This window comes from Corvus brachyrhynchos, unplaced genomic scaffold (assembly GCF_000691975.1).
Source record: "Corvus brachyrhynchos isolate BGI_N302 unplaced genomic scaffold, ASM69197v1 scaffold101, whole genome shotgun sequence".
Classification (NCBI taxonomy): domain Eukaryota; kingdom Metazoa; phylum Chordata; class Aves; order Passeriformes; family Corvidae; genus Corvus; species Corvus brachyrhynchos.
Window position 1 is genome coordinate 14,510,443 of NW_008237239.1, and position 16,298 is coordinate 14,526,740.

At 41.7% G+C, this 16,298-nt stretch overlaps 1 protein-coding gene across 2 annotated transcripts in view; it reads right to left on the bottom strand.

The window, feature by feature from the left end:
- PTPN14 (protein tyrosine phosphatase, non-receptor type 14) overlaps window positions 1–15,869 on the bottom strand; it is a 71,294-nt gene extending 55,425 nt beyond the window's left edge. For both annotated transcript variants that reach the window (XM_017730027.1, XM_017730028.1), the window contains exons 1-2: window positions 15,544–15,869; window positions 8,749–8,918 (exon numbers count right to left, since the gene is read on the bottom strand). In XM_017730027.1, the coding sequence (XP_017585516.1) occupies window positions 8,749–8,918; window positions 15,544–15,717 (344 nt within the window). In that variant the 5' untranslated portion in view covers window positions 15,718–15,869. The remainder of the gene's footprint in view (window positions 1–8,748; window positions 8,919–15,543) is intronic.
- Between the last annotated feature and the right edge of the window lie 429 nt (window positions 15,870–16,298).

The window sequence follows — 16,298 nt, forward strand, 5'->3', positions numbered from 1 at the left end:
CACTGCCTTCAAAACACAGTAAAGCAAGAATGAAGGCTGGAAGTATCCTACACTGTATTTATAGTTATGCAACACTATTTTTTAGAGTTGCTACATATGTACTGCCCAACCACATACATGAAAACACATTCACTTTCTGGTCTAAAAGCACAGTATAATGTAATAGATTAGATCTAAGCGTCAACAGTTTCTTAAAATATCTGGCACAAAGAGCTCAGCTTTCAATAACCAACACACAGAGAACAAGCTCCCCATTCACTGAAGAAAGTCAGCCGGGAGAAATGTTTGCCCTCCTCAGCAAATATTTTATAAACAGGGAATTAATGTTGAATCTTAGGTCTGCCTTGAAGGAGTTCTTACTTTTAAGTCAAAGTTTAAACATCCACTAAAATACACATCCAAAAAGAACCAACTCAAAAATATTACTGAAAAGCAAAACAACACATATGCTGCAATAATATGAACACAAGAAGACCCAGGCAAATATTGCACATTATTTGTTGTTGCTGTCCTCTAAATACAACATGAAAGCTAATTAAGTATCAGGGTGTTTACAGTGAAGCAGGTACAAGCCTAACATGTGTTTTATGCTGCAGTAGCCACTAATATTAAAAAAGTCTAATAATTAAAACAAAACAATAAAACCATCAAAGGAGCATCAAAACACAAATATCCCAGACTGTCTAAGCCTGGGTGGCCACCCAGGGCTCTTAGGACTCATCCAGCTTGCACACAGTTCCAGAGCTGCTCCCTTGTCTGGGCAACAAGAGCCCAAATTCCTGCAGCTGGAAGGAAAGGAACAGAAAAGAAAAGAAAAAAAAAAGCCTGACATTTCCAAGTTGCTTCATGACCCACCCACAATCTTGTCCAACAAAAGAGAGCTGAGATCCCTGAGGACACAGGACTCCCTGGCTCCACTTAGCAATGAATCCCAGAGCTTGCCTTTCTCCCAGCTTTGGGAGATGGGGTGCAGTTCCAGTCGTGAGACAATCAGTCTGAGGACCCTGAACAAGACTGGGGCCTGTATGGTCATGCAGGCTGTTAACAGCTATCTAAAACCAAGGGAATTCTGTTCCAGCAAAAATTTATTTGCCTCATGTCAATTCATAAAATTTCAGCTCCAGAGTTCCTACTGCTTCCTCTAGAAGATCTCGCCATGAGATCCTACAAATACTCTCATGAATAAGATACTTCTATTAGTACTTGTTCCAACTCTTCTTTTGCTGTCTTTCAATACTCAGCAACTACCTACAGCACCCTCTATTAGTTCTCCTATTTAAACAGTAAAGAAACAGTACCACCACATATGGGTCAGCTGGCACCCCATGCCCTGTCACAGTTGTTTCACACCATTCCTCTGCAGAAACATATCCAGTAATTTGACTCTCCAAATCATTTAGCTGAGAACAAAAGCTTTGATGGGATTCATGGGATTAAATTATCTTCCATTTCTAAGGTCTCCCATTCTTATACACCACCCTGTCCTTTTCTGTTCATTTGATACAGCTTCCATGTATAGCAGTAACTGTTTTAATTCATGTGAATCATTTAAAATTGCAGTCCATTGACCCAAAGTTCTCTATAAAATATATATGTATATAATGATAAAGCGGGAAATATTCTAGTAGAAGAAAGAAGCTGCACTGGTTTATACTACACAAGGGTCCAGCCCAATTTAAGAAACAACAGGAACTGACAAACCTTTTAACTGGAAATAGTTAAAAACACAGGACTCTTGTGACCATTAATATCATATTTATGTTGGAGAGAACACTGTTGCTTCTTAGTGAAGAGGAGGTTCATCATCTTTCCAGCTGGGCAAGCCACACAGCTGTTTCTGGTGCCAAGAGGGAGGGCTGTGTGTGTCAGGGCCTTTCCTGTGTGGTGTGAGCGAGCTGATCAGCACAAGCACCATGGCCATGACACTTCCCAGAAAAGCAGGCATTGAGTGTAATGATTTTTCTGGAAACTACATAGCCTGCCTCCAGATAACATCTTTCCAAGACAGCAGGCATGCTCTGAAAACATGTGTTGGTAAGGACACCATAAACACAAACTGACAAAAGGCTCCTAGGAAGATACAAATTCGGACAAAGCAGTGAGACATCTGCTCTCTGAAAACTAAACTTTTTTCCTCTGTTACTCTGTTACACACCAGTAGCACTGAAGGGTTAAATTCTGACTTAAATTTCCAGGTTTAAGAGACCAACTGGACTTTTTTTGTTTTAAACACCCCACCTTCCCATTTGCCATGTATCACTCAGTTCTCTCTCATTTACCAATCCACTCAACTAAACCACACATCTCTCTTCTCCTCTCATCCTCCATGCTATTCTTCTGTACTTTCACAGAAAATTTTTTACGTGTCAGTACATTTTTGAGAACCACTGGCATTAAAAAAATCCTATGGGTCTATCTGAGGTGTAGTAACAAGCACGGCCACACAACCAGTCACAGTCCTCGCTTCAGGCAAGCGCAGTCCAGGATGTCTGGAACAAATCTGATTGTACACATTGTGCTGTTTACTCCAGCACAGTGTGATATTCAAAATAATTATTTTGGACAATGAAGCCAAACCAACTACCACGAGCTCAAAAGTACACAGAGAGTCTTCTGCAGCCACCAGCTGCAGGTGTGACCAACCATAAAAAGCAGCCTCATGTACTTGTTACATGTACATGTTACATCCTTAACAACCAAAGAGTTCCACTTCACTGAGCTTGCCACAAAACCAGGCTGGCACAGGAGGATATGTGATATCCAGCCTTAACACAAATTAAAAGCACAGTGTAAGGAGCAGTGACTAGCAGAAAAGACAGCGGTGACTGGTAGAAATCTGCAGCTGATTGGACTTGTATTAAAAGCTAGCTACACAGGAGGAGGTGAAACTTTAGCTTTTTCAAAAAAAAAAAAAAAAAAGAAAGCACAGCAGACTAAAAGCAAAGATAAGCTCAAGTAGGCAAGACATTTAACAAGAACTTTTTTGAGGGGAAAGAAAAAGATCCAGCATTTGTTAAAACAGATTTGCGAAAACATTTTTCCCTGTAAATATGAAGCACTCAATCACTAATTTTTCCCCTCTAATTTATTCTCACACAATTTAAAAATTCATACAGTCCTAGAGTCTGTACCTCTTTATGCTTTAGAAGAAACTTCTGCTTAAAAAGGTCTTCACCTAACACTTGCAGAAAAATAAAGAAAGGGAAAGGCTGGGAACTGCAAAGAAGAAATATTTCCTTAAAAGACAAACAAAAAAACAGCTACAAGAAATGGTGAAGAAAAGGGCATGGCAGAAAAATAACAGAGAAAATAAAAGTTCACTTAGTTAAAAGAGGGTAAGGTTGAGGCTGAATTTTCACAGACCATTCAGAAAAGAGGCCTGGGAGCCACAGGCTCTAATTTTCCACCTGCGAACACATTCATTCCCACACGTCGCAGGTGCAGCCATCCTATTCCAAACACTGTTTCCTTTCACAGGAAAGCTGTACAGCACGTTCTTCTGGGGAAATGCAGAGCTGACAGCTGAACTTGGGGCAGAAGCCCAATGCAGCACAGTGCAGATGCTGGAACATGTCCTTCCCTACAGAGTCATGCATGCCAGACCCACCATGCAGAGTACCATGGGGACCCAGCTCCACGGGGGTACCCACACTAGGAACTGCTCTCGCTTCCAGGACTATGTCCCAGTCTGCAACAGCACAAAAGCCACTGGATATCACTGAGTACAGAGCACCCAGTAAGATACCAAAAACTTCTTCCAGGAAAGAAAGAAGAAAACCAGACTAAAGCACACCTTTATTCCTTCACAGGAGGCACAGCAGTATCACGTACTAAGAAAGAGTTACTGTGGGGAGCGAAATGTGACTTCAGTCTTCCCTTAGAACTGTGGGAAGGGGGAAAAGAAAAAGGCCCTGGATTGTCTGATAATTGTGCAGAAAGCAGCATTGCACCCACATTTTCAGAAAGCCGCAGGAGCGTGTGGGTTCTCTGTTTTTGGAACAAGAGCACAGTGAAAGTAAGCTTGTTTACTTTAGACACTGTACAAAGACTTTTTTTTTAAATAAATGCTTGAAAGGATGCCTCCTCTCTGAGGAGTTAGCAGAAAATAAAAGGCAGATTTATATGTCTAATCTATGCAAATATCTACTCTAGAGGGCATCACAAAGACTGCTTTATATCAGACAGTATGCAGATCCCAGGTGCCTTAAATATGCCAAAAGCATGCGCAGCATCTCCATCTGCGATGGCAGCTCACTGAGAACAGCTGGATGACTAAAGAGGTTGTCTAAGTAGCCTTCCATGAAAAATGCTTTTTGCTAATGTGCCAATCCCCATACTCCCACCCAAATTACTCCTGCTGTAACTGCTGTTGAGTCTGAAGAGGGATTTTTGTGGTTGTTGTTTGGTTGGTTTTTTTAATTCTGTTTATCACAAACTCTTCTAGAAATTTTCCAATTGTAGCAATAATAACATGGTGAAAACTCCTACTGACACCTTAAGGAATTATCATGATGTTTTAATTAATCTGTGGAAATGGAAAACGTGTGGGACTGGGCACCAGTAGAATGTCATGACCAGCGGCCAGGGAGATGCTGTAGTCACTGAGATTTTGGGAGAGACAGGATTAAGAGCAGGGAATATATACAGATGAGAGCCTCAACTCAAGAGAAAAGAAGCAGAGTAGAAAGAGTAGGGAAATAAGAGGGTAGGAAATAACTCTCCTAGGAGAAGGCTTAATGCCAGGAGTACAATGCTATTGCACTGCAACTAAGGCATAGCAATAATATTTATGTCATGGCCACTACCAGAAAGAAAAGACAGGCACTTTACAACTGGTGTCTGCTTTCTGTACGTTTCCCTGGGACATCCTTGGGAAGCATCCATCACAGGTCAGGAAACATGACTGCCCTGAGTAGCCCCTGCCTTTGCATTCAAAACCACAAATTGAACAAGACTGACAATGTCCTGCAGGTGCTTCCTACCCTGTCCCAGTGATTAACTTCATCCAAAGAGAAAAAAAAACTCCACACCACTAATACCTTCATCTTTAGGCAAGTGTCAGTTTTGTAGCAAAGAAGGAAAGAACTGCAAGCCAGGGTCAGATCTGACCTACTAAAACAATTAATGTGCTCCCCAGAGTACTCTTTGCCTCATCTTTTCTTGCAGGTCTCAGAGGTTGGCTTCAAAGAGCTTAAGAGCTAAATAAACTGCTTTGACAGCCTTGTCTTTTCATTTTCTTTACCACAGGCCGTCTCTCATATTATCAGAAACACCTCTCACAAATTAGCTACAGTCATCCCACAAGAAGACATGGCAAAACTTGTGTTTATATGACAGGTGCCTGCAGCTCCACAGGTCCTCAATAACCAGTTACATGGTCAGCACCCATCCACAATTTGGAATTATGAGGTCATTTGGGCACAAACTGAAATACAAGGCATGCCTTCTAAACATAAACACCCTCCTTTATTGCAAGGGTGACTGAACACCCTAGATTTCCCAGAGTAGGTGCGGAATGTCTCCCTCCATGAATATATTCCATACCAAAGGGGAAGTGGTCCTAGAGCAATCTCCTCTAGTTGACCTTGCTCTGAGCAGACAATCTCCAGAGATACCTTCCAACCTCAACCATTCTGCAACTGCTGCTTGCTTTTCACTGCAGTAAATCACCTGACCCTCCCACACTCTGACACCCTGTGAGAGCCAGCAGTGACTCCTCACTACACTGCCATTCCACTCCTCTCCCAGCACATCACATGTGGGCAGGTTTCCACCGAGTCTGTCCAGCACTGTCGGACACAGTGCTCAGGGCAGTGTTACTCATCTGTACTTCTGCCTCCTTCTGACACTTGGCTTGTCAATACAGGAGGTTACCAGAGAAACCACAAAGAGCTCCTGACCACTACCAACACCTGCAGGCAGTTAAAATCCAGTGGCCTGGAGGCATAATTAGCATTTCCTACTTCCAGCAGTAATGGTAAGATGTAAAGGAGCTTTAATTTTGTAAATACTGTCCTATTGGTAACAGGCTTCTTCCTGTTGGTCCCAGCCACCAAACAACAGCCAAACACAAAATGGTTCACATACTGTTTTGAAGAGTCAGATGATCTTTCAAATAAAATTATTAAGGAACACCACCTCAGAGCCAGTGACCAACACCCTAAGTAATGCTCCTCTCAACCAACAAAGCCTGAAAGACTTGGACCATTTTCCCTTTTTGCGATGACAGTATGTGAGGCACAAGAGGTTGCAGTCACTGGGAACAGGAAGGAGTATTCAATTTGGCGACAAATTTCTCAAAATCAGCTATCAAGTCTATAATCCTACAGATCAGAGGCAGAGTAAACCAGCTCAGGAAACCAACTCCCTAGTTTTTGAATACTTGTGCATTATGTCAGTGTTTGCTGAAGCATTCTCAGAAGACTTCATCATCTTCAAGGAATATTAATCAACCCTGGAAACCCTCGAGTCTACAATTAACTAAAAGCTTAGGCTGAGAGATGGGTTTCACCTCCAGCTCCAAACACAGCCAGGCAAGCTCAGGGCTGGAGATGTTTCCACTTAGAGAAGGTTACAGAGGTGACAGGTTCACTGCTGGCTGTACTGTCATCACCTCTGCAGCTTTGGCCTTTGGTGATGGTTGCGTTTTGGGGTTGGGTTTGTTTGTGGTGGTTCTGCAGCCTCCCAGAAGGGGATGAAGTGTCTCATCACAAGTTCTGCATTTCAGACAGATTTGTCATTTGTACCTAAATATAAGTCAAATACATAGGCACTGAGTGGGTGAGTCCAGTGCCTACCTCAACATCACATGTAATCGTATCACGATCAAGTCTAATCCTAGAAGCAGCCAGTGTCAAAAAAAGCCAAATGTTTAATCAGTTTACCAAGAGCAAACAAAGCCAAAAAACCCCCTTACAGGCCCACATCCATCTGTCCATCTAATCAGGTTTTAAACTAAGCCTTTCTCAGCCATTTGTTTCAAAAGAATCCTCCATGTCCCCACCATTGCTTCAAACATGAATCTACCTATTGCACAGTTGAAGGCTTGCTGCCATCACACCATCTACAGTGCAGCAATTCCACTCCGCGAAACAAACAAACAAATCTATAAACAGGCTATTCTATATCTGAAATCCTCTAGGAAACTGCTGCCTTTGCTACACACATTTAAAGAAACATAAAAGGCACTTATAAGACTCTGCAGCTTATGTTATCAATCACTTCAGAAAGAAAAACAATTCGGCAGCCACTCCAATAGAGAGTGCTGTGAAGTTCAATTGTCACTGAAATGCTTTGTTATTACCAACCTGGGCAGAATGAGCAAATACACCTCTGCAGGTGAGCTATGAATGAGCAATCAGCACTGCAGGCTGCAGCTTGAAGAGATAATAGCATCCAAGTAGCTACAATGCTTCCTTGCACACAACTAGGCCAGGACTGGGCTGACAAATTAAGCAACAACATTTCAGACATTCCGTCTGCACATTAAAATAATTCTGAAGGAAAAGGTACTGAGGCTTCCCTCTCCCAGCACGTGCAAAGCAGGAACACACAGATACAGACAAGCATCAGTATTTGGTCTGTTCTCAGAGAAACTGAGGTTTTATGATGCTTTTATCCCACTCTTTGGCAAGAATTCAGCATACACAGTAGTCAAAGGGTGGCTTGACAGCTGCCATTTCAAGAAACAACTTTTTCACATCCTACCAACGTCAACTCTCCAGTTCAGTGTCAAAGAAAGATCCTTTAAAATACACAATCTGCAATATAAAAAATGCTTCATGTCTTGCACGCCTTCTAGAACTAAGGCCACTCTTTCTCCACTATTTATATTTCTTTTCTTAGTTATTATGACCATGTGCTGAATTCCAGGTTTTCAGCAACAGCACGTTTTTTTCAGTGGCAAAGTTTCTGCCACGCTGAAGCCTTCACCCACTTATTCCAGGCTTTACCTTTAGTTGTGCTGATACAACTTTGCTCTAGACTAGATAAATGAAATAATTTTGGTTAAAAAGAAAACAATTCCACCCCTTTTAAAGTGAGGTGGGCTTTTTTCTCCTCACTCCCTTTTTTGTATTATTAAATTTCAATATAGCACAGATGTGCAAAAACCACACAGTGATGTGGTTTACAAAAATAGCCCCTGAAAACAGTTGTATTGTTACACAGAGCTCTGAATAAAAGAGTAATTCCCACTGAAGTTGTTTGCAAAGGTACACCCTGATCATAATTAAAACACTAATGCCCTCTTAACAGTTTTAATCTTTTTGTGAAGCATAAGGGAAAATCAGGAGTGGGATGAGCAAAACTTGGGGAAAAAAATGCCAAAGTTCACTTTCACCAAAGCACACGTAGGCTTAAGAATAATAAACTAAAACTCTATATAGAGGTCCTTTGTCTGTGGCTTCCTTTTCATCAGTAGAAAGTTACAGAAGAAAAAGCATGGTCCTTTTTAAATTTATGTCAGATTTTCAAACATACAACTATTACTCCCATTTTTTCCCTGCAGTTGGTCATGCACATTCAGTGGGACAACTTTTTTTTTCCTCTTCCCAAGCAGACATAATCAAATGGTGACTTCTCCCACTTTTTCCCATTTGGGCAATCATCAGGAAAGGAAATAACCAGAGGACACCTGAGCAAATACTGAATGCCAGAAAGAGAGCAACTGTTTCTCTCAGTGGCTCTATCACAGACCCATTCTCTCCCAGCTCTGTTGCAATAGTGCGAACAGAGGGAAGCACGTACCTTGTTACCTCCTGCTGCAGTCGGGAAACACTGGGCACATAGAACATAACCCCAAAGAAAAGCAAAGGCTCATTGGCAAATTTGTCCAGCTGCTTCTTCAGAGGCTTTTCCAGTTCAACCCAGCGGTCTTGCTGGCTCTTGCTGAGAAACCAAAGGCCGAAGTAGTGAGTCTAGATAAAGAAACAAATTAGAGTCAGTTTACCTTTGCCAGCTAGATCACTCACACAATGTCACAAATGCAAGAAAGAACAGATGGCATTGTGTACAATTTTCCATATGCAAAATCAGAGTAATTTCTTTTTTACTGCCCTTTTTTGTAGGACAATTTTGAAGACGATGACAAAATATTGCAATATACTTCATGGAGCACTATCTGCCTCCTACCATCTCTCCCAAATGCATATTGAAGAGCTCTACCTGACATTGTGGCACAGGTGACATAAATGATTTACAGAAAGTGTCTTTGTTTTCCTAAGGGACACCTGTGCTTTGTGAACAGACAGCAAACACTAAGTCTGAATTAAAGTGCAAAGGCTTCATGAGACTCTGGATCAGGAGCACCGCACGCAAAGGACAAGGACTCTTCCAACTACAAAAAATAAAGAATGCAAACCCACATGCATGTGTCAAAATATATTGACCAATAGTAGAACCGTTTACCCAACACAGAACATGTTTACTTTTCTATTTTTTAATGCACTCACAACATTTTATGACAGACAAGTATACACTTAGAATGTGCATATCACATACAAGTTGTTTGCTCTAGGCTCTACAGAAATACCAGGTTGGAAACCTCAGCTGTTTCCTGCCCATGGCTGTAGTAGCCACCATATGAGCCACATGGGACTGCTGCTGGTGAAGAGGAATCAAGACAGAACAGTGCTCAGAACTATAGCTTCAAATACTACAAGCTGGCACTAAAGCAGCAGAAGGAATAGTCAACCCAACATGAAGGATTTTATTGAAAAACACTTAAACATCAAGTACTATGACTACAGATCTGAAGAAAAAGTGAAAAACGTTGTAACAGACAAATTGCAGATGTTAAACTTTGCAAAATCCACCATGAACAGTCTGTTTCATGCTGGTAAGGAGGTTTCTACAAAAACCATTGCACACACCATGACTTAGCACACAATGACACAAGGACAAGTAATACAACGCCAAAAATTTTAAATGTTTACAAACGGCAACAAACCAGGAGGGGAAACACTGCTCCAACTGCTTTATAGCTGAGGGCATGCAAGAGACAATCATGCAAAACTCTGAATGCAAGCACAGGTGTGCTTACTTTAGGGTCTCATTACGTACATATTTTCAACTTTGGACAACGTCCAGACTAGCATTTAACTAAGGTGATAACTAATTCAGCTTGATTCCTCAATTAAGCCTGACAAACAGCTTGAGCACTGCTCAGTCCGGTACAGTGAAGCAAACTTGTCCTTTTGTAGTATTTCCTCCTAGAAATTAGAGATATCTTCAATAAATAAATAAATAAATCTATCTAGGGCACAAATAAATCAAGAAGTCAGCATCTCCCACAGGATAAACTTCAAACAAAACTAACCTCATACATGTTCCCTGATATATGTCTACTCTCCCTTTGTAGTCGGCAGTGGATAAAAAGTTCTTTCTGATGAGCTCAACCATGGTAGTAATTAGATTAAAATGAAGGTGGGAGGGACAGTGGAGGCAGCAGAGAAAAGGAATTATTGTGAAGGCAGAAAAAACCAGTGATTTTACCACCTCTTAAGGGAAACTCTAACACAGTTGAAAATCACTGCAGGGCAGCTCATCCTCAGCAAGAAACAGCACAGAGATGCAAAAACAGGGCTTCCATATTACTTGAAAAAGTAAACATTCACAACAGCTAGAACCCAAATTCAAAGTGTGAAGTACTTGTAAAACATCTAGCAACTAGGAAAATTCAGACTCTGAAGTCTAGAAGAGTTATTCAAGGAATTCAGGTATTGCAATTAAACAGCTCAAATGAGCACAGTCCCTTCCCTTTGAGTGGGGGCTGGGGGACAACACAAGTTTAGATTTGCTACAGTAGAAAGACTCTTCAAGCACCGAATCCAGAATCAATTCCAAGGAACAAGAAGTAAATGAAATGCATGGTTGAAACCTCTAGACTACAGGCAGTACAGTGGAGCAAACACGGCAGCATGCATTTTGCACAACTAAAAGACAACTGTTTTCCTGGAAAGCAGCCTGGAGAGGATCAAGCTACTGCAGATGAAGCACAGGAACTGACTGCAGAGCAGAGCTCATGTCACAAATTCAGGCACTTTGGAGAGACAACCCATAGAGTTATCTGAACATCAGCACCCTGTCACCAGCAACTTTACTTCTTGAAAATATCAGTGTTTTTTAAGAACCCACAGTGAAGGACTTCTGTAGCTACTACTGTGAATGCCTGAAGAGACTCTCCCCCTTAGGAACATCAGTAATCCCCAAAAGGAATGGAGGAACGTGGGACTGGAACAGCTGGACCATCAAGTTCAGCATGCTATGAGCAGGCATTTGGCTCTCCAGGTGGCCTTACAGAATGCGAGTCATGCCATGCTCTCCAGTCCACAAAGCACCCCAAAAATAAGTTGAGGGAATAAAAAAATGGGATCTTCTATCTATAAGCAGCTGATTGAAAACTAGGTTGATTCCAAAAGCTGGTCTGTTTGTCCATCTGTACAAAGTGAACCACTGACTTTGCTCCAATTTCCATGGAATCAGTATCTACACCTACAGCTGTCAGGCTCTGAAGTAACACGTATTACTCTCAAAGTTTTAAAATTTGTCTTATCTACCATGCATGACTTCACACTTGGTAGAAGGAAACTGGTTTACACTCCTCCAGGAGCTGTGGTCCTCTGATAAAGCAGCAAACAAGAACTAGAGCACTTCTGTGCCCCAATGAAAAGGTGATTCTCAAAATAAGGTGAGTCAGAACACTGGACATACAAAAACTGCACTGGGAAGTTTTAAAATAGATGACATTATAGCTGCCAGTTCAGGAGGCAAAGTATTTGTTTTGGATTTGGCCTTAGCTATACTCGCAAGTGCAGAACTACCCCTGCCTTTACGTTGGGCCAAACAAGTAGAATTGTCAACTAGAGATGACAGAAAACTACTAAACCACCAAATGTCATTCTAAAAGATTCATCAAGCACAGCTTAGTGCTTATTAAGGCACCTGGTTAAGCAGCCCAACTAAATAAAAATCCTTGAGAAAGAGACGGAGTTCCAGCTTCTCCAGGCAAAAAACCATTAAGCCCTGCTGTCCCAGGGCACTTGAACAGAGGGGAAGGTGCCATTTACAGCAGCCAATTATTCACTGCAGGCCTTTTGTCCAAGCACTGCCTAAACCCCACCCCTCAGCTTTGCTGGCAAGACAAGCCAAACCAAGCCACACTTTGAGGCAAACTGGCTGTAGAACCCCAGGTTTCAGCTGTGCCTTAAGAGAAAGGGGCACCTTCTGAGGCACAAAAGTAAAGGTCAGAATGGCAGCAAAGGGCCACCTCTGCACAGTGATCAGCATCTGCCTGTGGTGCTCAGCTCACCATCCTCCTGCTTTGGTTTGGGGCTTATAGGATCTCAGTGATGGACATACCATTATGAAATCTAGCTCACAAGAATAATTTTGGTTGGAAAGAACCTTCTTGCCCTCTCCTCCACTTACAGTACATCAGAACATACCACCTTTAAACATTTTAACATTTTAGAAAGTGAATGAAAAACAACAAAAAGGAGAAGGAAACATGAAGACTCACAACAGATTTGTACTTAGTTCACTTAGTCTGGAAATAGAATGGAAAAATGCCATTATACTGGGGAAAAAAATCCTTTTTATAATCTGTGCACATATATATAAGATTATAAAATTACATTTTTGACCTTGTCTTTCCTCTCCCTTCCTCCCCTCTTCTCATCTTTTTACATAATGCTGGCCTAAGAGCTCACTTTATTGGAACCGGTAACTGTTCCAGTGGAAGACCTGATGCTTTGTCAAGAGCTTTGCTGAAAAGGATAAATACAGATTTTACAGTAGTTATTGTAAAATGGCTCCACTTTCTACTGACCTATTCCTGAACCCTGACTCAGTCAGGCAGGGAGTTGCATTCCCCAGAGATCAAATAGAAATATGCATAATCCATTAGATACTGTTTTTCAGTCATGTGTGGTATGATTGACGGTCCTTCGCAACGAGGCATAATCTCAAACAGTTTTGCATTTTAGCAGGAAGGGTTTGGGCAGTTTTTTGTTTATTTCTAAGAAATTGCATTGAGTGAGATATGGATGCATTCCTAACTCGAAGGTAGAAGTTGTGGTACACCTGGGATTTATTTGAATGTAAGACTAAACTGAGGTATTACCTGAGACTGCATGGAGGAGACAAACAGGAGTTTAGCACTGCTTTGTTAGCATGGGATTTAATGAAGGTTGGCTTTGTTAGCATGGGATTTAAGGTTGTCTTATTCTTACTTGTACATCACAGTTTGCAAATCAGGACTTCTAAGAAAAGGCATATTCCAGCTGAAGTTTTTGCTGCACTCAGGGAATTTTAAAAGTTTCTCTCCAATATGAATGCTTGCAAGGATTTTTTGCCTCAGTATACTTAACAGGCTTCTCTACTCAGCTATCCAATTGCACAAATCCTGTAGAAATCTGAGCTTTGTGAAAATATTTTTGACCCTTCTGCAGAATTTGTCTGGACAGCAAGTTCAAAAACTATGGTAAACCTAGAGAGGAGAGGGGATGGTCATCAAATTACTTCATCATCCTTACAAACTGTGGCAGGAAGAGTACAGGGGCAGAAGAAGAATTAAATTTGGGGTCTGAAAGACAGAACAGCACCGGACACCTCCAAGCTTACTAGCCCTAATTATTCCGCATCCAAGGAGCAAAGGAGGATACAGGGAGACCCTCTCAGAGTTGAAAGAGGTAGGTAATTCTCTCCTAAAAAAAACCCCAAACCACCCACTTCTGTCAAAAAATGCTGTACTGTCGAAATCTGAACTTTACAAAACCAGTGCAACATTGCCAAAACCTTGTTAAGAAAAAAAAGCAGGGAGGGTGATGAAAGAAGGGGAATGTGTTCCAACAACATCAAAGCATTCTCTTCTATGTTGTTAAAATATTTTTTATCTTGAAACACAAACTTTTTGTGCTGACATTTCTTTTTGCATGACAGAAATAATTTTGAAAATGAAAAAAACCCAAAGCAATAGAAAACCTCCATGAAACTGAACACTGACCAAAACAGCTTCCTCTGCTACTCTACTGTCTAATTTAATTTCTCTGGAAAATTTTGAAACTTCAGGCTTTGTTCCAAAGTGGAACAAAACATGTTCTGAAATCACAAAATGCTTTGTGGAAAAGAACACTAACCCACTGACAGAGCTATTGTTTGCAAATGCAGGTGGACCTCCAGAGACAATCAGGAGGCCCCAGACTTCTGCTGCACCAACTAGATAAGCCTACAAGGAACATGAGGAGAATCACTTCATTCATTTCGCTGCTTTCTCCATTGGAAGGAAAGAGAGAGTTAGGTTCTTCCCTAAGGAAACCCTAGGGCATCACCAGCAGAAAGGAAAAAGAAGGGAAAAACTATTTACTGATAAATCTTGATCTCTAGAAGTAAAGCAGGAGGGGGGAAGGGGAAACGATTTTACTGAAATTCATATTTAAAAAAAGAAAAAGCAAAAAAACACCCAAGTATGAAAATATGCAATATTCTCTCTGCCCTGTTCCTCCCTGCACATTCCCCAGCCTATTCTGCATACACAGAGTTAGATTCTTCTCCCATTCTTTATTATTATGGATGGATAAAAAAGAATTTTTGTTTAGTTTTCATCTGTTGTAGTTATTTGTATGTTACCTTCCAGTTGCCCCCACCACCAAGGCCATGGACCTTGCATAAGACACTGCAAGATTTTTCATTTCCCAGCTGTGCTTACAGAAAGTATCAGCCAGGACAGGCAGATTATAACATAGCAACTTCCAGGCAATAGTTTTCCACTTATGATTTGGAAAAGTCTTGAAGCATGTAGGATACACACAGGGAGCCCACAGAAGGTAAGAAAAGTCAGTCAGTTCATTTGTGCCATGCACATTGGAGAGGTATTTCTAAAAAGGATTCAACACTTAAACACTAAAGTCTACAGCAAGAAGTAGAAAATAAAGGATTTCTATCTTGAATAAAGGCTGGTTTCATCAGCCTTTCCAGAAGCATTGGAAATGTAAAAGAAGCCTTTCAGGATTCCAGATGTGAAATATTAAACAAAACAAAAGGAAGAAAAAACTCACCATCCTCCAACTGTTACTACTAAAGCACAACTGTTAGTTGTAACTGCTAATAACATCACTTGCCTACTTCAGTTTTATAGTAACAGGAGTATTTATGTGGAGGTGGATGTTTAAAAGCCAGCGGTCTCCTTCCCACCGGCATAACTCAGCCAGCAGGGCTGGTGAACCCGGGGTTACATTCAGAAAAAAGTTACTCTAACTTGTCCTTTGGCATCCCAGCTCAAAAAGTAACACTTGCAGCTTTCTAAGAAAAGAAACTTCATGTTACAAAGACCTCTCAAAGCCATGATGGATGAGCAACAGCCCAAAGCCCTGAGTGCCGTTCCGCCGTCAGTTTTCATGCAATCAGAGTATGTTTGTCCAAGCTCCAGCTGCTGATCATATCTGGCCAGCCCTGAGAACAACATGACTCAAACGCACAGACTGCCTGAGCTAAAAATGTGTCCAATTATCCAGTGACAGATGGTCTTTCCCGGGCTACCCTTACCTCGCGTAATTCCAGCCTCTGAGCGACAGCTTCCAGGCACTCCTGCCCCGTGCTCTCCACGGACAGGGTGCACTCGATCACGTTGCTGTCCAGCAGACGGATCCTGGTCACAAAGCAGTTCTTGCTCAGGACGTTGTAGCGCCTGGTCCGCCGCAGTTTCAGCCCGAAAGGCATGGCTGAAGGCCTGCAGGGTCGCCCCCTCCCTGGGCTCTCCCCAGAGCTATCAGCACACTTGTCGACTCGCCTCGAAGGCTTCTTCAGCTGGCACTACTCTCCTCCAAAAGTGGAGGTAGCTGTCCATTCCTGGGGCAAGCTCCAAGGGATTCCTGCAAAATACATACACGTAAGTAGACTGAAGTGTGAAACAAGATGTTCCTAAAGTTCAGTGGGAAAGAAAAAAGTTTAGGAGTCACATTTAAAACCATAAAATAAACACCTCCACATGAAGGATTGCCATTACTACATATTACTACACAGCCCAAATGAACACCTTATACAACAAATGTTCCAAAATACTGTTTTGGCACTGAATTTAAAGCACGGATTTAATTGCAAAGCCGTTCTTTGAGAAGCTCAGAACAAACAGCAACTCTACAGGGCACTCATCCAGAGGTGCTAACTCTCCCACCATTACCCCCACCACAGGGGTCTATAACATAATCTTCAAGTTTTCATGCCCTCGGGCCAGCTTTGAAAACTAGTTTAAAAAGCTAAGGAATAGAGGCATTGAAAAGAGGTGGGATCTTGAAAGAAGA